The sequence below is a fragment of the Hemiscyllium ocellatum genome, chromosome 4, assembly GCF_020745735.1.
Source record: "Hemiscyllium ocellatum isolate sHemOce1 chromosome 4, sHemOce1.pat.X.cur, whole genome shotgun sequence".
NCBI lineage: Eukaryota > Metazoa > Chordata > Chondrichthyes > Orectolobiformes > Hemiscylliidae > Hemiscyllium > Hemiscyllium ocellatum.
In genome coordinates, this window is record NC_083404.1 from 97,205,094 (window position 1) to 97,231,340 (window position 26,247).

General features: G+C 40.6%; 1 protein-coding gene across 1 annotated transcript; it reads right to left on the bottom strand.

The window, feature by feature from the left end:
• On the bottom strand, nt 1-25,612 carry tmem64 (transmembrane protein 64). Its single transcript, XM_060824417.1, has 3 exons — nt 24,165-25,612; nt 8,993-9,148; nt 1-1,264 (listed from the first exon to the last, which is right to left on the bottom strand). The coding sequence occupies exons 1-3, from the start codon at nt 24,855-24,857 to the stop codon at nt 1,073-1,075; spliced, it is 1,041 nt and encodes a 346-aa protein (XP_060680400.1). The 5' UTR covers nt 24,858-25,612; the 3' UTR covers nt 1-1,072.
• Between the last annotated feature and the right edge of the window lie 635 nt (nt 25,613-26,247).

Sequence of the window (26,247 nt, forward strand, 5' to 3'; positions counted from 1 at the left end):
TGGAATAGACTAAGATAATATATATCACACTGTGATACTTATATATTTATGCTGCTTTCACAAGAAGGAGCAAATTCACACATTTTGAATGTTTCCAAAGTCACCTGGTCCAAATTGATCACTATTAAGACGATAAAATGTATTTATGCTAATTCTAATGTGCAAAATAATTTATTTAGGAAATGTCCGAGATTTTACCTAATTTCAATTATAGCAAGCAGCCTCAATAGACTAAGACAATGAACATTTATTTTTGAGTTGCTCTGTCATCATCCATTATTCTACAAATGGTATCATTTTGATTAGGACCAAAATATATAAAGTGCATATTACAGGCAGCCACAGGGCTATGTGCGCTACTCTTTTTTTAATTAGGTTACAATGAAAACACTAATATAAACTTCATGCTTATGATCAGCAAAACTACTAACATTTAATGTTTTAAAGATGGCTTTAACCAGATTTGAAAAGGGACTTGGATTGTTTGATAACATGTAAAATTCCTTTGTTCTAAGCCATGATTGTGACATTGCATTTCATTCTCCAAAGCTGGGAGCCCCTTTGGTCTTTTTTGTCTCATTTGATATCAAGCAGTTCCTTCACATAAACAAATATATTATCTTACTTGATATACCATAATGCCACATGTAATAGATTTGAAAATACAGTTGCCACCAAATATATATAACTCTGAACAATTTTGATTGTAACCAATTTACAAGGTAAATAGTGGAGGGGAGGACAATCAAACATTGACTGTTTGATTAAAGCAAATGTTATAGAATGTGTTCTTCCACAACAGATAGACATGGTTCAACCATATAGCTTGTGCAATTCAGTTAGCAATACCTTATTAATGTTTTTTTTAAAGTTGTCCTTCCATCTTGCTATCTTTATAATGAGCAACAAAACTCCACCAATATGCCATACTGTACCATTAACATGTTCACTATTAAGGCAGTTGTGCAAAGCTATACTGTAGTATTGCCCAACAATTAGTCTTTAACCTCTACTGACCTAAAGTTAGCACTGATCGATGGACTTATAGTTCCCTGAATATAATCATTTCCATTCATACAACATTTATTCCCCCACTTGTCATGGCTGAAGTCCTCTTATTGCAGTATGTCATGTTAGGTCCATTTTGATGGCCACCTTTAATAAGTGAAGACTTCAACTCCATCTGGCAAGCCAAAATGGCAGCATCCAATTCAGTATGAGCCCTATGCACAACATAAAACATCAATCCAACGCTGATACAGATCTGCAAACAGAAGAAGCAAATAGTATAAGCACATGGATAATTTAGTGAATACGTGGAGTCACTGTACAAACTGAGATTTGAACTCCCCATACTGACTTAGCATTATAAATCCACCTGTTTAAAAGTACTACAATTTTGCAGCCTCAATCACAAAAATCCAACTTGCACAGTGTGAAACAAAACTTATGATGTTGCATGAAGAATGGATAAGAAACCAAAGATTTTTTTAAAAGTAACAAAAGAAACTTAATCAAACAGGAGTTTTAAAGATTAAGGTAGTGTGGAAGGGATTTAAAGTAAGCCTTTAACTAAATACTTTCCAATATTAGTCAAAGGAGAGTGTGACAGGTGAATAGGATTCAAATAGAGATGAGTAGAAAAGATAGAAGACCACTTCCAAGGGCAATGGAATCGATAACCCTCAAGGTGACAAAGCCATGAATGGGGGTGCATTCAATAGTTGGGTTGAGGTAGGGGTGAAGGCCAATCATTTTACAATAGGTGGAATAAAGCTGTCTTTCTCATGCAGGCAATGTGGAATCGGTAAATGAGCTTGGGTCAAATATGGGACTAAAATTACAGCCTGCCTAGTTTAGTCCAAGGCAGTGGGTGAGGGGGAAATTGAGAAGTGAGATATGAACAAAGGTTTTACACAGCAATGGCAGGTTGGTGATTGCCTTTACTTTTTCCGAGACACCCAGAAGGTCCAACAGTCAAATCTTGACTTTTATTTGAGGGAAAATGTGGATTTGATCTGTTTTAAGTGTTCGATGGACAGTGCCTGAAGAATAAAATCTGCCCATTTCAGTAAACATGTCGGCAAAAACGGGAGGAAAGTTTAACAGTTTAATTGGAACTTAGTTAAGGAAATAGGTAATAGGTCTCATACGTGATGCAAGTTCAAAACAGTTCTTGGGAGGTGACAGAAACAAGGACCAAAAAGTAACCTTTACAAGTGTACAAGAGTGAAAGAGCTAGAAAGGGCACAATTAATCAGAAGATATCAAATTGATATGAAGTATTTTCCATCAGTTTTCAATCAAATGGTTGCAGAGTGAGCCTTTACGTGCTGGAGGAGGCTGTGAAATAATTGTTACAGGTAACTGGGATTCCGTTAAAAAAAAGTGGCACGGTGGCTAGCATTGCTGCCTCACAGTACCAGGGTCCCAGGTTCAATTCCAGCCTCAGGCGACTGTCTGTGTGGAGTTTGCACATTTGCCCTGTGTTTGTGTGGGTTTCCTCCCACAGTCCAAAGACGTGCAAGTCAGGTGAATTGACCATGTTAAATTGCCCATAGTGTTAGGTGCATTAGTCAGAGGGGAGTGGGCTGCTCTTCGGAGTGTCAGTGTGGACTTGTTGAGCCGAAGGGCCTGTTTCCACACTGTGGGGAATCTAATCTAAAAGAAAAGTCACTAGGCCTTCACTGCATGCACATTGCCAAGTTAAAGGAACTCAGGAGATAGTAGCAGTAACTTCAATTTTCCAATCTAGATTACATGAGGAAATCATGTCAAGGGACTGAACAGTGTTAAAATAAAACATGTGTCCCTTTCCTTCTTCTTGAAGAAAAAAGTCACAGAACAGTTATCTGGTAAAAGTTAAATGCAAGCTCTTGGAATATACAACCATAATCATAAATTTATGGGTTTTAATTATAAAACACATAAATTAAACAAACTCTGTATTGTAATCTGAGGCAAGGACCAATGGGCATACGATCAAGTAAATTCAAGAAATAAACATGTAGTTCCAAGTAGACAAGATTTGCAACTCATTGGAAACAGTATTCTGCTATTGTCAGGAATCTATTCCATTAGACTGGACTCTGCTTAAGCACTCAACACTGGGATCAGGGCCCCAGTAAATCATTTAACTAGGGCTTGGACAAGGATTTAAACTAAGAGAGAGACAGGGAGGTAAATGGAAATTCAGAAGTCTAAAGAAAAATGTTGACTGAAGAGAGGGGTAAAAATAGAAATTGCTGGAAAAGCTCAGCAGGTCTGGCAGCATCTGTGGAGTGAAATCAGTTAATGTTTTGGGTTGAGTGACCCTTCCTCAGAACTAAAGACAGCAGTGCAGCAAATTGCTAAAGACAATCAGAATGGAATAAGAAGAGACAATGTTTAATGCTAATCACACATTGAATAAAGCCAAGCAACCAGTTTAAAAATGTTAAAAGCTCTTATCTGAATGTGTAAAGCGCTCACAATAAAACAGATGAATTAATGACACAGAGATAAGTAGTTTAGATCCAATTGATATTTCTGTAATATCAAAGTTCAGACAGTTATTCTATGTTGCACCACATTTTGTAACAGCAGATAGTAAAAAATACTGAGTAGCCAGATAGCAAAATAAAAGGACTATAGTAAGAAATGGCTCTGAAGATAATTAATCAGGCCCCGTATGGGTAGAGATTAGAAATAAAAAAGATCAGAAAGCACTCTGGGCCCATAAACTACTCCCAACAAAACAGTTCTAAGTGTGAGACACAGAAAGCAGGATTTGCAAGAATCAAGATCCATGTGTACTGCTGACTATTAATACACGCCACTACTCTTTTAATGTCAAAGCTAAACATCAAGACTGGGACTATATTTATTAGAATTTAAAAAATGAGGGGGATTTTATAGAAACATAAAACTATCATCTAGTAATAGATAAGATAGAAGCAGGGAGGTTGTTTCCAAGAGCAAATGAAACTAGAACTGGGGGAAATAGCCTCAAAATAAGGGAGAGCAGATTTAGGACCAAGTTGAGCAAGAACGTCCTCACCAAAAGGGTTGTGAATCTGTGAAATTCTCTTGCCAGTGAAGCAGCTGAGGCTACCTCATTGAACATTTTTAAGGCAGAGATAGATAGATTTTGAACAGTAAAGGAATTAAGGGTTATGGTGAGCATATGGCTAAGTGGAACTCAGTTCACAAAAAGATTAGGCATGATCTTATTGAATGACGTAGCAGGCTTGATGGGCCAGATGACCTACTCCTACTCCTAATGCATCTGCACTCCACTCATACGACTGGAAAACAACTTGCCAATCTTGAGACAAATGCACAAGAATCACACTCCTCTCAGTCCCTGAGAAAACATTCATCAAAATCGTTCTGAACTGTTTAGTGCAAGATCTCATCCAGGATACGCTGCAAAAGAATCAGTACAGTTTCAAAAATGATCATGGATTCACTGACATGGTGCTTGCAGTTAAAAAGCTCCAGGAGAAATGCCAAGAACAGAACATGAACCCGTGCATCACGTTTGTTGCCCTGTTCGAGGCCATCATTGCAAATAAACATAGAGACAACCTTCGGAAGGCAATGATGAAACTTGGCTGCTCTGAAAAGATCATGGCAATTGTTCAGCAATTCCACAATAGCAAGCTAATGTATGTCTGAGTCTTCTGATTCACTCCCAATCACAAGTGGAGTTAAACTGGGTTTCAACCTAGTGCCAACCTTTTACAGCATACATTTTGCCAATATACTCAGAGGTCTCAGATAGAACGCTCTCAACCTGAAACACATCAGGTAAAACGAAAGGTGGAACCTTAAAGGGGCCTCAATAACATGGTCTATGATGAGCAATGTGGCAGTGAAGTCTAGTAAGGCCTCTCTGAACATCACGAACCTCACTGCATCTTTTAACCAAGTTCTGTACATCAAGGTAAGAATCTTGCTAGGCAACGGAAAATTGACTACTTAGGGGGATTACTGCTCATGCAATTAATAAATGTAACATCCCGCCTCATTAACATATAGCTTCCTATTATCCCACCCAGCAAACTAGTCACCATTTTCAACTTGGAAGGCAGATCAAGTACTTGGCGACTTCATCTCATTGCTGGCTGTGAACGGCCTCCATATGAAACATCGCACAGCAGCATCTCGGGGCAAGATCCATGGGCACCAACTATGCATACCCATCACCCAGACAATGATATACAATAATGGCCAATTCCTGAGAATCCTCACTGCAACACTCCAATTCACTTGCAGCATGCTTAAGTACAAATGCCTGCATTGCAGATCACATTGGCAATGAGCACTTCAGGGCTATAGAGGCTGAGTCATTAAGTTTATTCCCTATCCTTGATATTGTCAGCTATTCCATTCAACATCAATACTTTCACACAGAGGTCAAGGAAGGAAAAGTGATGTTTGACGAAGAGGGGCATTGGTGTCAGCAGAACCTATTGCCCTGGTTCATCTTATTTCCAAATGTGGCAGTAGGCTGGAAGATCAATCCTGACGCATACTGTATAGACAGGATATCGGACATCATGGTGGCACAGTTACAATGTGAGATAAATCAAGACTTAAACAAACCAATGTTAATGCTTTTACAAAACATTTCTTGAATATGAGTAACATCACCAAGGTGTTCTAAAAAAAGGTTATTTACTTCTTTCCCTCCCACTACATTTCAGGTTATGCAGCAAAGGTGAAGAGTGCCTGTTTGACTGTACAGCACTTTGGCATTTGAGATTTGGTTGACAAAGGTAAATGGACCCCTCAGCTAAAATGGTCTAGAGTTGGAGGGATATGGAAAACAGAAAAGGGTGGAGGTGAAGGATCTGCCACTTCTGACATTTCCAGAGAGGAGAGGAGTGCATGTGATGGCAGAAGTGACCTGGAACTGCCCTATCTCCTTGTGAGGAAGGAGCACCCAGAGTGAGCACCAAGTTCCTTGTGGTCATGCCTTTAGCTTTAATATTGGCACAGCTGAATATAAGGCATTGACTTGCCCCAGGTGAGCAAGTAAGCAGTGCAGAGGTCATACATGGTTTGTATGGGGGTGGGGGCATGAATAACACGATCAAGTGATGGAAGGTATTGCATACATTAGTGAGAGAGGTGCAGCAGAAGATTTGGAAGGAGGTGAATGCAGTAGCAGAAATGGAGTGAGGTAAGTGCATGCAGCTTGGTCAAGTAGAACAGTGAACATCCTTGACCTACTTGCATCACAGCTGTCCATTCCTATTGACCTGAGTGGTCAGACTGCCAGAATGGGATGGTGTGGCACACTGCCCTCCTCTAGACCACCTGTCCACCAGGGCCTCACATTCCCTATCAGAGAATCTCAGTATCATTTTCCCCTCCTTAGATATCTTGTGAACAACTGTCTTTTGACCAACAGCATAGTTTCAGAATGTCAGAGCTTGGTAAACAATATTTGCAATATTATGAAAGATGAATTCCTGAAGTGTATACTAAGACACCTTTTAGACTAAAGTGTTGAGGAAACACCAAAGGAACAGGCTCTCAGATTTTGTGCAGTGCCAAGGAAAATTAAATAGCCTAATTGTGGATAGGCAATGGCTTAATACTCATGCAACAAAAAAATGTTATGCTTCTTTCTGGTGCAAAGCACATTAGGAAAAGTGGCCCAACCATGACTAACAGAAAACATTAACAGAAGTGTTAAATCCAAACAGAAGTCACAAAATTGCTCAGAAAATTAGCAAGGAGGAGGATTGGGAGCAGTTTAGAGTTCAGTAATGGTGCTCAAATAAGAAGGGTAAAATAGACAAAAGTAAACTTGCAAGGAATATAAAAGTAGTGCCTAAAGGTGAAGGGATTAGCATAGACAAGTACACTATTAAATTAAAAGATGTTTACGATCAACATTATAAATAGCTTTGTTTTGCTGTTGTATGGATCTCCAGGTGCAACAGGGTATTCTGTATTCAGAAGTTAAAGTTAAGCAGAGAACGTCCTAGTGACTGCACTGCCACACAGTATAGAGGGAACATTGCTTACAATGTGGTAAAAATAATGGTAACGCTGAGGACCAAAATGTTTCCGAAGTGAAAGACCTAAAAGTTAATAAAAAACAAAAAAGAACAGAATAGAATGAGTGATGTAGCCATATAGATTAGATTCCCTACAAGGTGGAAACAGGCCTTTCGGCCCAACAAGTCCGTACCAACCCTCCTAAGAGCAGCCCACCCAGATCCATTCCCCTACATTCACCCCTGGCTAATGCACCTAACACTATAGGCAACTTAGCATAGCCAATTCACCTAACCTGCACATCTTTGGAATGTGGGAGAAAACCGAAGCAAACATGGGGAGAATGTGCAAACTCCACACAGACAATTGCCCAAGGCGGGAATGGAACCCGGGTTCCTGGCGCTGTGAAGCAGCAGTGCTAACCACTGAGCCACCGTGCCACCCTAAAATTAAGAATATGGTTAAGAGATAGATATACCGATAGGTATATAAAAGGATCAGTAAAGTATGTATTGGCCTGTTAGAGGCACAAACAAATGAAGAAATGACAGAGACTGTGAACCAACATGCTGTGTGCAGCTTACATACAAGAAATATGGAGTCAAAGAGCTAATAAGTGAGAAAATTAAATCTTATAAAACTGCAAAACCTAATGACGTAGCTAATAGGGCTCTGAAAAAATAGCACCATGGAGATAATGGATATACTGGTTATGGCTTTTCAAAATTATTCATATTCCAGAAGTGGAAAGAGATTGAAAGGGAGGAAAAGTAACTCCACTATTCAGTAAAGGAGGAGGGAAGTAAACAGGGAAATGCAGAGCAGTTAGCCAGACATTGCAGCAATTTCCTGATTAGTAATCTTATTAAAAAAGTTCAAAGGATGCACTTTGAAAATTATAGTATGATCAAAATCAATACAATTACAACTAGGTTTTTTTTGAGATGTAACCACCATGGTAGATCATGAATAACAAAGTGTTACAAGGAGAAGTGTTAGGACCTCAGTCACTTACAGGATGAATCCCAAAATATTCTATTATGCTATGCAAAAATCTCCTGCCAATTTTACATTCAGGGAGAAGGACAGTCATCAACACTAAAGTCTTAGACACAATTGTGAGAGTTCAAAAGCACTGAACAAAATGGAGATAAACTTTAATCCTTTAAACTCTCAGGGACTATAAAACAGTAGACAAGGGACCAATGAAAAGGCAGAATAATACTAATGCATAATAGGGATACAGCTATCAGATTAAATTGATTAATAATTCTGAAAAATGTCAAATGTCAAAAAGTGTTCTGGAAAATGTTTTACAACAAGTAGTAGGAAGCAAAGACAACTGTAAAATTCAAAAAGGTGCTTGGAAAAAAAATCTCAAGCAGAAGATGGTGTCCTATTTTTTGGAAATCCTAAGAGACAATGGATCAATAGACTGGTTTTGTACTCACTTCTATGGTCCTACGCAAAGTATATTCTGCAGAATACACAGTTCTAGTCTAAAATACTGTTTGCAAAACTGTTTTCTTCCAAATCTAGAGGAATTATGAGACATGAACAGAACCCAATGCTGGAGTAACAACTTGTATTTATATAATGCTTCTAGTATATTTTGTTTGAAGATGTTTTGACCCTAGATGCATATAATGCTTTGTAAAAGTATTAGAAAAATGATGGCAAGCCAGGGTTCTTCTGGCAAAATGAAACAAAACAAAATTCTCTAAAAATGAAAAGGATGGAACAGGTAAAGAGAAGATTGAAATCTGGTCAACAATGTGGGGCAATCAGATCAGAGATTATTCTTCTTTCTTAGACACAGATTCTTACTTAAATGACCCCTAATATGCCACACTAATTTTTGTATACAGCATGACTACATGTAGTATGGCATTTATGCAAAGTAGCATTAATTTTATAATCCCCTCTTTGCATAATACCATAATATCAAAAGAATTTTCATTGCTAATGAGAATATAATGCAAGCAAAACAGCTTACCTGCAAACTGAATATTAAATATCCACTGACACTCTGCTCAGCAATAACATCTTCCATTGTACGTAGTGTCGTTCCCAGGTAAGAATTCAAAAGTTGAGTGGGGAGCAATCCAACTGAAGATGCAACAAGGTAATTTGGGAGAGATAAATCTGTAATCTGCAAGAGCAAAACCATACAATTATTTCAAGGAACAAACAGTTGCATCAAATTGGGGATTTTTTTCTTCCAGTTATTTAAGTAGATTAGAGACAAGCAAACTGCTTTTATCCAAAGAAAAGGCTGACAGGAGTTTGGATGGGAATATTCAAAAGCATGACTGGTCTACAAAGACGACACTGAAGATTCAAGAAGGTTCAAGAGCAGAAAACTGGAAAAAGATCCAATGACAACATGAAGAAAAATGTCTTCACTCAGCAAATGGTCAGGACTGGAATACATTGGACGCATGTGGGATGGAAGCAGATTCAATGGCAGCTTTCAAAAGGGGATTGGCTTAGCATCTGAAAAGAAAGCAGATTGCAAGGCTGCAGAAATTGGAGACAACAAGACTAGCCAAATGTTCTTGCTGAAAGCCAACATAGATACTGCATGTTGAATAAATTCCTCCTGTACTCTAGCTATTTCAAGCATCCAAATGAATCAAGGATAGATGCCACGGTTAGACTGCTGAGCAAGTTATCTACAAGATGCACTGCCGTTTTAAGGATTCTGCAGCATAACCCTCCAAATACACAACTTCTACCACCTAGAACAAGGACAGCAGGCACATAGTAACACTCCCACCTGACATGTTACCCTTCAAATTACAGAATCCCAATTATGCCAGCATTTCACCATCCCTTCATTGTTGCAAGGTCAAAATTCTGCAACCCTCTAACTGTTGTAAGTTCATTGCAGTATACTTAGCTGCTCACCATCACCTTTCTCAAAAACAAATGTTAGTCTTCACTCAATGTTCATATTCTATGAACCAAAAGAAACACATGTCTCTGTGATATCATCCTGTATTCAGTGGTATGGTCTGTAGATATCCACAGACCAAAGTCCTACTGGCTGGTAGTTTAAAAAGTGCTATGATAAATGGCTTGTAACCTGCCTATAAAGCCACCAATCCAAACTCTAACACTGCATATTTGATCAATACAGGATAAACTTCACTTCAATTTTACCCAGTCTTGGGCTCAGTGATTATTGGCAACTGTAAGAACTAAGAACTTGTTGATTGTTTATAGATTTGGATTGCAAAATATTCCATTACCACAGCTGACTCTGATCACAACAGCTGTTCTCTTTTTTTCCATCCAGTTTCAATGATATTCCAACTATTATAACATATCTCTATCAGATGCTCAAATTAAGCAGCTGTTTCATTATTTCCATGACAAACCTCAATTAAATATTCACTTTGGATATAATTTGCACCCATGTTCAGCAACGTATCCTGGAAACATGTATAGAAAGGAACAGCAATCCAAATATTAAAAGCTAACTGTCTGGGGACACAATGTAAGGTTGTCAGCTATGGATGAGTAAACGGAGTTAAGAATGACAGTCCTTACTGAAACACAAGATTGTTATGGGGTATTGTTACATGGGAAATTTAGAAAGGTTGTTTCCACTTCTGAGTGTGTCGAGGACTAGAGGGCGTAATCTCAGTGCAAAGAATTACCCAGATAGGACAAAGATGAATAGTAATTTCTTCTATTAGAGAGTTGTAAATCTGAGGAATTCTTAACAACAGAGGGTGTGTCAAGGCTAGATCATTTAAAATATTCAAGGCTGAGACAGATTCTTAAATCAGTAAGGGGATCAAGGGTTATGGGGAAAAGACAGGAAAGTGGAGTTGAGAACTATCAATTCAGCCATGATGATGTTGAATGGTGGAACAGACTGAAAGAACCAGGGGCTCTATTTTGACTCCCATGACACAACACAATTCTTTTTCTTATCATAGAACTACTTCCACAATGTGAAGGTGCTGCACTGCTGTGGAATGTGCCCCACTTAAAAATTATAGTCATTCAAACATCACTTTAAACTTCAAAGTAATAATGGTACATCCAAATATTTGATATGTCCCTGCAAGTCTGAAAACACCAAAAAAAATAGCAACACTCATTTAAAGACAGCCCTTCAGAATTATCTGGCTGAAAGAAAACTACTACAGACAGTTCACGTGTATCAACTTTTTACAGTGGAACGTGCATATGTTTGTTCATGGAGGCAGCAGCAAGTGGCCAAATGAAGTAAAACAGAACCGGGTTTTTGTTAAATGCTAACAAATAGTCCTTTCAAATGAGATAATAATAGACAGCTTGTGCATTATGGCTAGAGATTCAGGATCACCGCTAATAGGACCAGAGACTTAATGCCAATTGTTTCAGCACATCACATGAGTTAATTGAAATTACATTGCTCAAATATTTTTATTCCTGGTGTTGACAGATCGATGAAGCAAGAATCTAACTCAGCAAGTTAAAGGCTCAGAATAAAAGTTCAATAATAGTTACTTTGTAGATCTCTCTACCATGTGGGATTTGCCGCTAAAAACTGATTTATCCAATACGAGTTCATCTCAAACAAACTTATAAGTGTACTCTCAATAACAGGTAATCGCAGAATTACAGTGCCATAGGATGTCTTTTGACCCATCATGCCTGCATTAGCCGATTCAGACTGCCAATCTCCTGACCTCTCCCCATTTCCATGCACATCATTACTAACCAAAAAATAATCTAATGCTTTTTCAATGCCTCAATTGAACCTGCCACCACCACATCTCCAAGCAATACATTGCATTACCTAACTACTTAGCTGAAGGTGACCATAATTTTGTTTTTAATACATCATCTTCACTTCATGTGCACAGCACATCCATGGCCTCGGATTCATGTTTTTTTTTTACAAACAGAAGTGTCACCCTATCTACTTTACCCTTTCATGACTCTGAAAACTTCAGATTTTCTTTCAGTTGTCTTTTCCACAGGGAGAACAGTCCTAACTTTTTCAATCTATCCTCATAGTTGAAGTTTCTCATTCCTGGTACCTTTCTAGTAAATTGCTTCTGCATTTTCTCCAATGCATTCTTTTCTTCCCTAAAGTGTGACACCTATATTTGTAGACAACACTCTAGCTGAGGTCTAACAAGTGCACACATTCAGCATCACCTTTTTGCTCTTGTACTCTAAGCCCATAATAAAGTAGGGAACTGTACACTGTGTACTATTCCCTCCACCTATCCTGCTGCTTTCAAAGATGTATGCACATATACACTGAGATCCGTCTGTTCCTGCACCCCTTTAGAATTTTTCACCCATTTTATATTTTTTTTGAATTTACAGGAACATCTACTTTTGACTCCTCAGTGACCAGTTCAAAATAGTACGTTGTATTAATTGACTTTTCGTTTAATTCACCGTGGGGTGTGGGTATCGCTGATTGGCCAACATTTATTGCTGATCCTTAGTTGCTTTTGAGAGGGGGAGCTACCTTATTGAACCGCTGCAGTCCATGTGCTGTTGATTGACGCACAATGCCCTTAGGGCAGGGAATTCCATGGATTTGACCTAGCAACACTGAAGGAACAGTGATATATTTCCAAGTCACCACAGTGAATGGCTTGGATGGGAATTGGCAGGTAGTGGTGTTCCTAGATATCTGCTGCTCTTGTGCTTCCAGGTGGGAGTAGTCGTAAGTTTGCAAAGTGCAACGTAAACAGCCTTGGTGAATCTCTGCAATGCAACTTGAAGACAGTGCACACCGCTGCTGCTGAGCATCAGTGATGGAGGGAGTGGATGTGGTGCCAGTCAAGCGTGCTTCTTTATCCTGGGTAGTGGTCAAGCTTCAAGTTATTTTGGAGCTGCACCCATACCGGCAAATGATAGAACAAGAGCTAAAAAAAAATCAGCATTGTCAACATTATTTATATCTCAAAAATAAGAATATCTACAATATCAGGCTATTGTTTCCCAAATGTGAGAGGGAACTCTTCCCAACTGGACACTAGTCCTCAGGAGTTAGCAAGGATGCCTTGATAGGGCTAGGATTGCTAAGGTCTGGTTGATGTAAAACTATCTTTGGTAATGCGTTTATCCAATACTTTGTTCATCAGTTTAGTTAGCAATGATTGTTTGCAATTAAATGACTGGCTGCTCCAGTCCACAGGATATAAAATTGTGTGTCAATCATACAGTGAAATCAGAGTTGTATGCAGGCTACATCATATAGCATATGGGAGGGAAGGACAAAAAAAAACACTGTACTTTGTCACCTGACAGATGTTTTTGAGAATTTGATAGCTTTGATGATTTTTAAACATCAATCCAGAAATTACAGACTTAAGGTCATTTTTTGCTCCCGCATTCGGTGTTCTGTGAGTTGTGCTATTTGCTTTGAACAATCCTCACTGAAGCCTCAAGTGTACAGAAGAATATAGTAGGGTTGAATGCAAGTACTAATTGTACTTTACTGGACAATTTTATAGATGTTAAATTTACCTAATTTATGTTTTATTTCTCTTTTGATAGGGCTAGCATCTGAACACACACATTGCTCAAAAATGTTCCTAAATTCTGTAAATCAAGTCATAGTTTGCCAAGTGTTTCTCCTCATATATGAACTGACACTAAATTGTTGTTAGTGTGATCATTCTCCAGCAATTCCAGAGAGTCAGGAGAACACTAACCAACTGGGAGACATGTAGAATGCAGTATCTGCAAAAGCAATTTTAACAAAAAAAAATGTAGACTGCAGGAGGGCTGTCTGGAGGAGCAGCAGCAGGTATATGTAAAAAAATAAGGTAACAACTTGGTGAGGCTACCAAACAGAAGTACTTGCATAAGCAACAAGTGATAGTCAGAACTAAATAATCCCAAAACCAACAGATCAGATCCAAGCTCTTCTACCAAATCTAGTTGACAATTAAACAGCTCACTAAAAGGTGGCAGCGCCACAAATATCCCCATCCTCAGTGATGGGAAAGACCAGCACATCACTGCAAAAGGTAACGCTGAAGCATACACAGCAATCTTCATCCAAAAAATGCCAAGTGGATAATCCATCGCAGCCTCCTCCACTGATCCGTAGCATTACAGATACCAGTTTTTAGCCAATTCGATTCACTCCATGTGATATCAAGAAACAGTTGGAGATAATGGGTACTGCAAAGGCTATGGGCCCTGACAACATTTGCTCCAGAACTTTCTGCTCCCTTTCCAAGCTGTTCCAGCGTAGTTACAGCAGTGGCATTTACCCAACAATGAGGGAAACTGCCGAGGTATGACCTGTACATAAAAGTCTGGACAAATCCAATCTGGCCAATGACCACCCCAACACTCTACTGTTGATCATCAATAAAGTGATCATAGGTGTCATCAACAGTGCTATCAAGCTGCACCTGCTCATCAATAACCTGCTCAATAACACCCAGTTTGGGTTCCACCAGGGACAGTTTCAGAGCTCATTATAGCCTCCATTCAAACATGGACAGAAGAGTTAAATTTCAGAAGTGAGGTGAAAGTGACAGCCCTTGACATTAAGGCTACATTCAACCCAGTGTGGCATCAAGGAACCCTAGCAAAATCAATGGGCATTGGGGGCAAACTCTCCACTGATTGGAGTCTTAACTGGAATGTAGGAAGATTTGTGGTAGTTAGAGGTCAGTCATCTCAGCTCCAGGATATCTCTACAGCAGTTTCAGGGTAGTGTCCTCAGCCCAAACATCATCAGCTGCTTCAATGGTCTTCCCTCCATCATAATGTCAGAAGTGGGATGCTTGCCAATGATTGCACAATATTCAGCACCATTCACTTCTCCTCAGACACTAAAGCAGGCCATGTTCAAATGCAACAAGACCTGGACAATATCCTGATTTGAGCTGACAAGTGACAAGTAACATTTGCACTAAACATATGTCCGGTGCTGATCATCACCAACAAAAGACAATCTAACCACTGCCTCTTGACATTCAATGGTGTTACTATCATTAATATTCAAGGGCATACCACTGACCAGAAACTCAACTGGGCTCATTACATAAACACAGTGGCTACAAAAACAAGTCAGAGGTTAGGTATACTGTGGCGAGTAACTCACCTCCTGATCTGCCAAAGCCTGCCCATTATCTACAAGGCAGAAATCCAGACTGTCATTGAATATTCCCCACTTGCCTGTATGGGTACAGCTCCAACAAGCATCCACTCACTCCTCCATCAACACTCAGCAGAAGTGTGCACTACTGACAAGATGCACCGCAGAAATTCAAAGATCCTCAGATAGCACCTTCCAAACCTATGATCGCTTTCATCTCGAAGGACAAAGACAGCAGATGCATGGGTACACTACCAACTTCAAGCTCCTCTCCAAGCCCATGCACAATTCTAACTTGGAAACATATCGCCGTTTCTTCCCTGTCGCTGGGGCAAAATCCTGGAATTCCTTCCCTAATGGCATTGTGGGCCAATCCACAGCAGGTGGACTGCAGCAGGTCAAGACAGCAACTCACCACCACCTTGTCAAAAGCAACTAGAGGTGGGCAATAAGCTGGCCAAAAAGAGATACCACATCCCACAAGAATGAATAAAAATTATAAAAATATAAAACTAATTGGAAAATAGTCATAAATAAGCATTTCTTAGCTAGAATGTCTAAAAAAGATTAAGGTGGAATATAACACACTGGCACATAACTTGTAGTTAACTTTTGGACATGACATAAACATAATTTGTACCAGTGGTAGCTTCATTAGGTTTTCATAATGGTTTTTACTCTCCAAATAATTCAGAATCACTTCAACTTCATGAGAAGTTTCCTTATAACAACCATGCAACAGCTATTGCGGACCCTCAAAGCATTAAAATTGTATTTCAACCAGATATACTACTCATCTCATTCTGAACGTACAAATGAAATTCTAATCCTGAAGGCAATGTTTTGATCTACCCAACTCTACTTCTAATTATATTCATTTCACATACATTCACAATCAACATCAATTAAGTTCAGAGTTATCGTTTGATGAAAATAAATGAAAATTATCCAAAGAGTTTTGCAATAAAAGATGTAAATAAACAGCTCAGGAAACAATGCCTGGAAAACTCAAATCAACATAACTAGCATTGCCAGAAAATTATAATTAAGAAAGGAATGGGCAACGCAATGGCTCAGTGGTTATCACTGATGCCTCACAGTCCCAGGGACCCGGGTTCAATTCCACCACAGGCGACTGTCTGTGTTGAGTTTGCACACACTACCCCGCTCTGTGTGGGTTTTCTCCAGGTCCTCTTGTTTCTTCTCACAGTTCAAAGATGTACAGGTAAGGTGGACTGGCCATATTAAATTGTCCATAGCATCCAAGCCTGTGCAAGTGAGCTCAATTAGCCATGGGAGTTGCAGGGATAGGATGGGGGTAGGATGCTTATCAGAGGGTCGGTGTGGACTCAATGGTCTGATTGGCCTACTGCCACACTGTAGGGATTCTATGAAACAGGAACAAAGAAACTTCAAATCAGCCAACAAAATCAAGAATTTTAAAAATCAGAAACAAAAACAAATTGCTGGAAAAACTGGCAACATCTAGAGAGAAATCAGAGTTAACGTTTTGGGTCTAGAGTCCCTTGTTCAAAACAACTGTTTTTTTTGTTTACTTTCAATAACAAACTGCTCAACTACTAACATCAACCCTACCAATAACCGCCACTGCAACAGCTACAATGTTTAGACATCCACTCTTTATAATTAATTCACGGGCCACTATGGATATGAGTTTTTTTTTAGTAACTAATTTTTTGGACATAATTTCAAATCTATGCACATCTGTGTAATATTATTTATTCTCCTATATTTAATAATGAATAAATTTGTTAATTCAAAGAAATCATGGTTAAATTGACATCTTTTAAAACATATATTCATGTGGTCTTGGGAGAAAAGATATCCAACAGAGTAGGGATAATTTTAAAACTAAGCTTGTTGTAATCAATTGACAGGATTGTGAAGTGAGATGGGGAACCTGTTCATGCCTCCACATCCAAGAAGCTTAACAGCTTGGAGCATCCCATCTGAAACTAACAAATTGGGGAACTTTACCTGCAATCTCGTCATATTGTAACAAACTGCACAAACTAAATTTATTTCCATTAGATATTTCCATTTCCACCAATGCCTGTTTAATAATCCAATTGTCTTACTGGTTCTGCTACATTAACAAGTTACTCTATCGTCAAGTCCAATGGAACAAATACATTACCAACTTTGTCATAATTATTTGCAAGTAGCACTGACTTACCTTCTCTGAAGAATAACAGTAACATTACTTGTACTCTTGCATCAGAATGTGGACATCATTCCCGCTTGTAACATCTTTCAAGCCAATCTCTGGGTGCCTTGTACTAACATTTGTGTCTCCCTTTTGTAGCTGCATAATAATAATCTTACTTATTTGTTTTATCTCTCACTAATATTTTAAAGCTGGAAACACTGGATCCAATACTTTCTAGTGAAAGTAATTCAAGAACAGGGAGTTTTCCACGGAAGGGAGAACATTAAGATCTAAGAGAAGATCTGACAGAAGTCCTCAAAAACATGAGGAGTCAGGGCAGAATAGGTTAGATTAGATTCTCTACAGTGTGGAAACAGGCCCGTCGGCCCAACAAGTCTACACCACCCCTCCGAAGAGAAACCCACCCAGACCCATTCCCCTGCCCTTTATTTACCCCTGACTAACGCACCTAACACTGTGGGCTATTTATAGTGGCCAATTCACCTGACCTGAACATCTTTGGATTGTGGGAGGAAACCGGAGCATCTGGAGGCAACCCACGCAGACACGGGGAGAATGTGTAAACTCCAAGCAGACAGGCAGGAATCGAACCCAGGATTCTGGTACTGTGAAGCAGCAGAGCTTACCACTGAGCTACCGTGGTTCCTGCTTATGAAACAATGGAGAACAACAGGTGGCAAATTTAATGTGATTCACATATGTAGCAAACGTGCTGTGAGAAAGAACTTTTTCATAAAATGAGAAGCTTAGGTTTGGAATGCACTGGTGAAGCTATCAATTGGCACAATTGTGGCACTCAAGAGGGCAGATGATTATTTGAGTGACAACATGGAAAAGTATAAGGAGAAGGCAGGTGGTGACACTAAGCAGTAAACCTCATTGGTCAGCCAGTGCAATGGCCTCCTTTGGCATCGTAGCAAATTTGAATTTATGAACATTGCCCATTTCAACTTCTATGCTGGAAATACTTCACAGTGCTACAGTCAGAGAGTATGGAAAGAGCTCCTTCAGTCCAACTTGTCCTCGCTGACCAAACATTCCAATCTGACCTAGTCCCATTTGCCAGCATTGGCCCATATCCCTCGAAACCCTGCCTCTTCATGAACCCATCCGGAAGCCTTTTAAATGTCCCCACCACCATCACTTCCTCTGTCAGCTTATTCCATATACCTACACCCTCTACATGAAAAGGTTACCCATCAGGTCCTTTTTAAAATCTTTCCTCTCTCACCTTAAACCTACCAGACATCTTCAGCGGAGTGAAATAGAAGTAATGAACAAAATCAGGTGAATGAGGTGCCATTCCCAGCAGCACAACAAGAAACATTCACCACTCTCTCACTCCCCTACCCCATTTCCTACATTATTCCAATTTACATTTTAAGTGCCAGCAGTAGCCCTACAGAAAATACTTGCAATTCTATAGTGGGGATACTTTTATGTAGTGAAATACACCATCAATTAACAATTCTAAAGCTATGGGTTAGCTATAAAAGAGCATCCTGAAAAAAGAAGAGGCTCTCCCATCACAGCCACAGCTTTCAAATCCAACTGATTACCACTACTGGTTGTATCTATTACCACTGCAACTGCAGGAGGCACATTTACAGCACTGGTGAGATCACTGCCAAACACAGCAGCGAGATGCCTGCAATAAAAAGGAATAAAATGAGTAATTTGCAGATGTTTTAAATTGATTCCAACCTTCGGATCATGATTTCCTCATTCCCTCACTCCCAATCATTTATTGCCATGCTATCTCATTGTTCACTGTGCCTGGGAGCAAAGCAGTGAATGGGAAGGAGGTAGTGAAGCATCTGGAGCAAAATAATCGGAAGGTAGCAAGCATGGTGAAGCGGGAAAGCCAAACAGCAGAACTGGGTGTTAGTAGCACCGCACATGTTTGTAAGGGCAGACTCTGTGCAGACCTCTGACTATCGGCACCTACTGAATCATCAGCAGTGTCAACTTTCTGTGCCAGTGTGAGCCACTATTTTTCTCATCAATATGGAAAGTACAACAAAGTTAACATTGCAGGTTAATGAACTGCTGTCAAACATTACAGGTCATAAAAATGATGACAAAGCATCAACCTCATTAACTATTTTCCTCTGGTGTCACCTGATCCATGTAGTAATTCTAGCATATTCATTTTATTTTCAGCTCCAACATATTCTGCCTGTGTCCATGATACTGTTTCTCAAAACTCCAGTATATTTTATAATTACTGTATGCTTAAATAAATTGTTTCTTTAAAAGCTTCATAATGCCCAGACACGCTTTATCTTTTTTTCACAAAGCCACTGAACAGATTAGCAAATTTCCAATACACACACACACACAAAAACAGGATCAGTCAACTCTACATAATTTTAAAGATAAATACATAATATTGAGATTCAAGTTTATGTAGTCCTACAAAGATGGAGACAGTCAACCTATGTTTTCAGGATAAGAACGCACCGCATAGGTTCAATTTCTCCAACAATGAGGTTACATTAATCCCTAGGTATTTGACACCTGCTCTTACCAAACTGTTTTGTAAATCACTGCTCCCTATGGAGCAGTTTTATGTTTTGCTGCAAATTATTCACCATTTGCAAACTTCCCACCAAAGTCTTCCCAGTTTAAAGAAGAAAACTGAAAATAAATCTCATGTTTATTGCAGCAGTACAGTACAGAGCAGAAATCAGTCCATTTCCAAGATGTCCACTGAGCAAATCAGATAGCATGCCAATTCATTAAAAAGACAATACGTTTAAAGGACTAATTTTTTTAGTAGGAATGACAGTTTTTCTTTTTATTCACAACTCCCACCAAACTTTCGTGGTGGGAATGCCATAAACATTACTATTAATCAGTGGCAACCATGCCACTTTACAATTATAAAAAAATTATTAACTAAATTATTAAAAAATTAAACCTTACTGGCATATCCTGCTCACCATACCGCCATTGTGTTAAGTGAAGGGATGGGTGATGAGCAAAGAGGAGGAGGGAGGAAGCAAGCAAGAGGATTAGAGTTGCACCAATTGGAAGAGAAGCAAGAGGTCAGCAAGCAGGCTAACTTCTGGCATAGGAGAAAGTGAGGTCTGCAGATGCTGGAGATCAGAGCTGAAAATGTGTTGCTGGAAAAGCGCAGCAGGTCAGGCAGCATCCAAGGAACAGGAGATTCGACGTTCCGGGCATTCCTGAAGAAGGCCTTATGCCTGAAACGCCTGTTCCTTGGATGCTGCCTGACCTGCTGCGCTTTTCCAGCAACACATTTTGAGCTAACCTCTGGCATAGCTTCATGACAAGTGAATTTTTGTTGTAAATCCGTGTTATTGATGTCAGGTTTGATTCTCGATTTCTACTTTTTCAGCGTGTCAGTTCTTTTCTTATGAGCAAGGGTGGTAACTGAACTAAGTTCACCATCAAGTAGTGCATGGCACGTGATAGACTGCTGCATAGTCACCCAGGCAGGAAGGATAAAGGAAACACTGATCACTAACCCAAAGATCCTTTCCAAAGCAGATATCATAGCTTGGAAATAAAGTACCATTCCCTCACTGTCACTAGGTCAAAATCATAGAACTCCCTCTGTAACAGCACTGAGAGCAACATCACAACATGGACTTCAGCAGTCCATAAGAGGCACACAACCTATTTTAAGGGTAATTGTAATGAGCAATAAATTATGTCTGCATCATATGAATGAATAAAATTATTCCAACATCTTTCATACAATTTAGGCGCTTAAATTTAAAATACCACACAAATTTCACTCAGACATAGCGTTTTACATTGCATTATTACTCATCTGACAGTCTCAACTGATATTTGGTCCCATTAAATTACATCAGCCTAATCCCCAAGGCCTACAGGTCAAGGTCTACATTCTGAGATGCCTGCAGAGTTCTCCCAAGTTGGTTTTACAGCAAATTTCACTTTGTTCCTCTCATTTTCAAAATCATTTACGTTGAACACAGATGACAACGACATGTTCATTGACTAATGAAACATTCATTTTGATACATCTCCCTGAACAACTAACCCTTGCTTCCAAAAAATGTATCACTTCCTACTGGACAGATCTTACTGTGATTCAGGCATTCAAATTAATTTCCAATACAGAAAATAGGACCAGGAGGAGGGCATTCAGCTCTTCCAGTTTGCTACACCATTCGTTATGATCATCACCAATTATGCAACTCAACTGCCTGCTCCTGTTTTCCCCCCCATATCCTTCGACCTGGGGCACCATGGTGGCTCAGTGATTAGCACTGCTGTTGCAACCTCGGGTGACTGTCTGTGTGGAGTCTGTGTCTACGTGGGTTTCTTCCCACAATCCAAAAATGCGCAGGTCAGGTGAATTAGGCATACTCAGGGGTAAATAGAGGGTAGGGAACAGGTCTTGAATGGGTTACTCTTCAGAGGGCTGGCGTGGAATTGTTGGGCCAAATGGCCTGCTTCCATACTGTAGGTAATCTAATCTAATCTCTTTAGCCCCAAATGTTATATCCAACTGCTTTTTGAAATCATACAATTTTTACCATCTACTACTTTTTGGGTGAAGAAATTTCTCCTCACCTCAGTCTGAAATGGTTTACCCAGTATTCTTAGACTATAACATCTGGTTCTGGACTCCCCCACCTTCTGGAACATTCTTCTTGCATCTACATCATCCAGTCCTTGTAAAATTTTATAAGTTTCTCAGAGGTTCCCTTCCTTCTTCCAAGGTCCAGTGAATATTATCCTAACCAATTCAGCCACTACATACATCAATTCCTTTATACCAGGAAACAGCCAGTACATCTTCACTGCACTCTCTCTATAGCACAAGCATCCTTCCTCATAAGGAGTCCAAAACTGCATATGTATTACACAGCAAGGTCAAAATCATTTGGGACATTTAAATCAAATATCCATCAATTACATTGTATTAGTAAGATAAGCCATTCAGGCCCTTGAACCAGCTCCACCACAAAATCTGGACCAACCTGTACCTCAACTCTATTAAATCACCAATGCTCACATTCCTCAGTATCCTTGACAAACAAAAATCATTTCAAAAATCTTGAAATTGTCAATAAGAATCTATATTTTAAAGTTAAGTGATCTAGATTTCCACACGCCTGAGAGAGAAGTGGCACAGATGTAATTTAAAAATTATGCCCACTTGCTCTGTATTTTCCCATCAGTTTTTTCCATATGCTGAAACTGTTTCTAGAATGCTTTTAAATGAGACTTTGCAGAGACCACAATTATACTGCAAAAGTGAAATACTAAATACTGGAAATCAGAAATATAAATGGGTGTAAACATTAGACAGAACCATGTGTGAAGTCAAACAAAGTTTACATTTCAGGTTAATGAGACAAATGTTGACTCTCTATAGATATTGCCAGACTTAGGAGTACTTTTTACATTTTCTGCATCTATTACAGCTGTGCTGCATCAGATGCAAAGCACAAAGAGTGGATATGCAGAAGTGCAGAACTACCTACTGATGCAATCCAAATTTTTAGCTAAGCCAACGCAGCGGCAAATACTATTTATTTCAGAGTTGCTTCACCAGGTAGTTTAGGGTCATCTTAACACGAGAGCAATTTGACCCAGGACCACACCAGATCTCGGAAGAGCTATCCAGTTAGTGCCATTCTTTCTTTCAATTCACAAAATCTTGCAGGTATATTTTCCTCAACTTCCAATCTAATTTGCTTTTGGAATCACTCCTACCGTCCTTGCAATAGCCAACTTCATCAGATTCTGATGAAGAGTCACTAGTCAAGAGTACCTGCTTGGTTTCTCCAGCAATTTCTATTTTTGTTTCAAGTCAGTGCCAGTGTCTGCATTACAAAATATGTTCCTCCTCCTATTCCCCCTTTCTAACTCTTGCTCAAAACCATAAATATGCCCTCTAATTCTTGAACCATTAGATATTGGGAACAGCCCATCTGTCTACCTTACCAAAACCTGTCAATTTTGCACATCTCTTACAGATTCCCCTCAATCCCCTCTTTACTCCAAAGAACAACTCTAGCTTCTCCACCTAACATCATAGCTAAATTCACTTATCCATGTCATTCTGCATAATTTTATGCCCTCCCAAGGAACTCCTCATCCTTCTTAAGTTTGGCAACCAGAACTGAACACAATTACAGTATCCTGTTACTGACCATTTGTTGGAAGACTTGTAAGATGCACAGTGTGTAAAATGAAGTGACCAAAATAAAGTACAGGTTTCATCTTTTAAGAGTATATCATATGTGCCAACAATGGGTGAAAAATAATTGTATATGGATTCTGGATGGTCATGTTTGATTTCCTCATGAATAAAGAATCATGAGCTAATGGAAAACTGTCTGAAGTATCAGTTTTACAAGTCTGAATTAAATTTAATTTTGAGCAGTACCATGTTAAGTGTACAACTACTCACATTCTCTAAGCAACAGCAGTAATTTTCAGTCTGGAGGAACCAAGAAGTCTCCATGGAAATTAAACAAATACTCTTCCATGCCGCCCACTTGTTTGATATTAGAAGCCAAAGAGTTTCAGAATTATCTGAGAAGCACTGTAATTGAAAGTCAAAGCGCAACTTGGGATGCGCTAATTTATCCATGCACTCATTCCCTAGACACTATATCCGGAAAATAGTCTCTCATTAAACTAAAACTGCTACTTAGATTCTGATTTTAAACCAGACAGCAAGACGTATTCCTGTCTAGACTGGGGTGGGGGTGGGGGGAGTAATATGCCAAGACATGCGTTGAATACTTCTGAGGAATGAGTTGTTTTGAATAAGTTTGCAGTAGTTTCTCTTTGGGTAACACAATTGTCATAGTGATGCTACAGGTCTAAGTACTCTGTCATACGTGCTCCGAATAACGACTTTTACGTAGGGACACTCACCGAAAACACTGCATTCTGCAGCCCGAAGGGAATGGGGGTGAGTCTGGCCAAAGCCACCACCTTCAATCCGCTGCCTCCTTCCACCACCCGGACCACGGCGCTGAGCTGCTCGTTGGCCCGGACTTTGGCGGTGACCCACGCCGCCAGCAGCCGCTTGCAGAGCAGGTGAGCGATGAAAGTCCCGATCAGCACCCCGACCACCACCAGTCCCAAGCCCAGCACGAAGCCGTACAGGTAGCCGGCGGCCACGTTCAGCACGATGTAGCCCCAGCTGCAGGGGAAAGAGACGGCGATGAAGCCCACGACGAAGAGCAATGCCCCGACCAAGCTGTCCAAGCCCTCCACCCACAGCAGCAGTTCCTTCAGGTAGCGCCGCAGCAGCGCCAGCGAGGAGAAGCAGACCAGGGTCAGCAGGCAGACCAGCAGGAAGCTCTTCAGGCAGCAGCCATTCAGGCAGGTGCCCTTGGGGTCCCCCAGGATGGGCAGCTCGCTCTCCAGCCCCTGCTCTTGCAGGCTCAGCTCGGGCTTCACCTGCACCCTCTCCTCGTAGGAAGCCGCCTCCCCCTGGGCCAGCAGCAGCGAGTTGGGGCAGGGTCTCTGCAAACCCCGGCTCAGCGCCCAGTGCTGACCTTTGCTCAACTTCTTCAACACTTTGCTCAGTATCTGCAGGGGGCCACTGCCAGAGTTCCACATGTCCGGGTCACGGGGGGTGAGAGGAAAATCCAGTCTACCGGCCAACCACAAAAAAAATTAAAATAAAACACGCCAACGATCTATTCATCCAAAATAAAACAAACTGCAAACATTTTCTCTCTCTTCAGGAATTGGTGCAATAGAGGGGAAAAGAAAAGGACCTCGCAAATCGTAAAATTTGGGTTCCTTCTGATAGATAGTTTCATATATTTAGGGGGAGGGAGGTCGCACCGCAGACCGGGGGCGAACAGAAGCGAGCGGCAGAGGGTTAAAAATGTTGGCCGACTGCTGCTGCAGCGGTTACCCCATTAAGGGGGGAGGGGGGAGGAGAGAAAGAAGGGGGAGGAGAGAAAGAAGGGGGATGAGGATGTTCCCGTAAGGCCGAGCGGTTGTGAGACAAAACGATAGAGGGAAAATAAAAGGATGTTTCTATTTCCTTCCTCCCTCAGACGATCCCGGTGTCTGTGCAGCGGAAGCAGCTGCAGTAGCTGGGGAGTAGGAGATGGTTTTCTGCTGCCACGTCCTGTCTCATGGTTCCTCAGGAGGGAGAGAAACACTGACAGGCGCACAGTGCAGCAATAGTAGTAGCAGCAGCAGCAGCTCCTCCTCCTCCACCACCACCACCACGACCTCCCTCCCGGGAGGACCCGGGCTCCAGGAACCGCGAGCCTCACGGTGCACCTTCTGAGCTGCAGTGGGGCCGCCTCGCGCTGGCGCCAGCCTCCATTCCCCGCCGCCACAACCGCCGTCCGCGCGCCCGCCCACTCAAACCGCTGCGCGTCACCGCACGCGCACACTTTTCAAAAAAATTAAGTTTGGCTCTCTTCCATCCGCCGCGCGAGAGGGGGCTTTCGCTCCGACTCCCATGAACGACGGAATTCCCCTGTTCAGAAATCGATTCCCTCGGATGCATGACCTTCTCACTCATGAAAGATAAACAAATGCAACAACAGCAGCAATAAAGCATTAAAATAAAGTCCAGTAACTGAGAATTGCTGGAAATCTGGAACAAAAATCTGGAATTGCTGGAGACACTCAACGTGGGAGCAAATTAGTGCTGAGGCTGGAAACTGAACTGAAAACAACAAATGCTGGAGATCGCAGCGGGTCAGGCAGCATCCACGGAGAGAGAGAGAGTAAGCCAACGTTTCGAGCCTAAATGACATTTGGAAATGTTAACTTGATCTCTCTCCATGGACGCTGCCTGACCCGCTCTGATCTCTAGCACTTGTTGTTTTCAGTGGTGGAGAAACTCAGCAAGTCTGGCGGTATCCGTGGAGAGAAAGCAGTCAACGTTTTGCGTCCAATGATACGACATGCTCGTACTCCCCCGCATTCCAACTAAGACAATATTGTACGTTTTATATATTTCTAACTCATAAAATATTAT

Excerpts from the sequence above, each read along its gene's own strand:
- tmem64 (XM_060824417.1), bottom strand. The coding sequence starts at position 24,857 with ATGTGGAACTCTGGCAGTGGCCCCCTGCAGATACTGAGCAAAGTGTTG. Across the intron at positions 9,149-24,164 it reads TGCAGAATGCAGTGTTTTCG|ATTACAGATTTATCTCTCCC; the intron begins GTGAGTGTCCCT and ends TTGCTCTTGCAG. Across the intron at positions 1,265-8,992 it reads ATTTAATATTCAGTTTGCAG|ATCTGTATCAGCGTTGGATT; the intron begins GTAAGCTGTTTT and ends TTCTGTTTGCAG.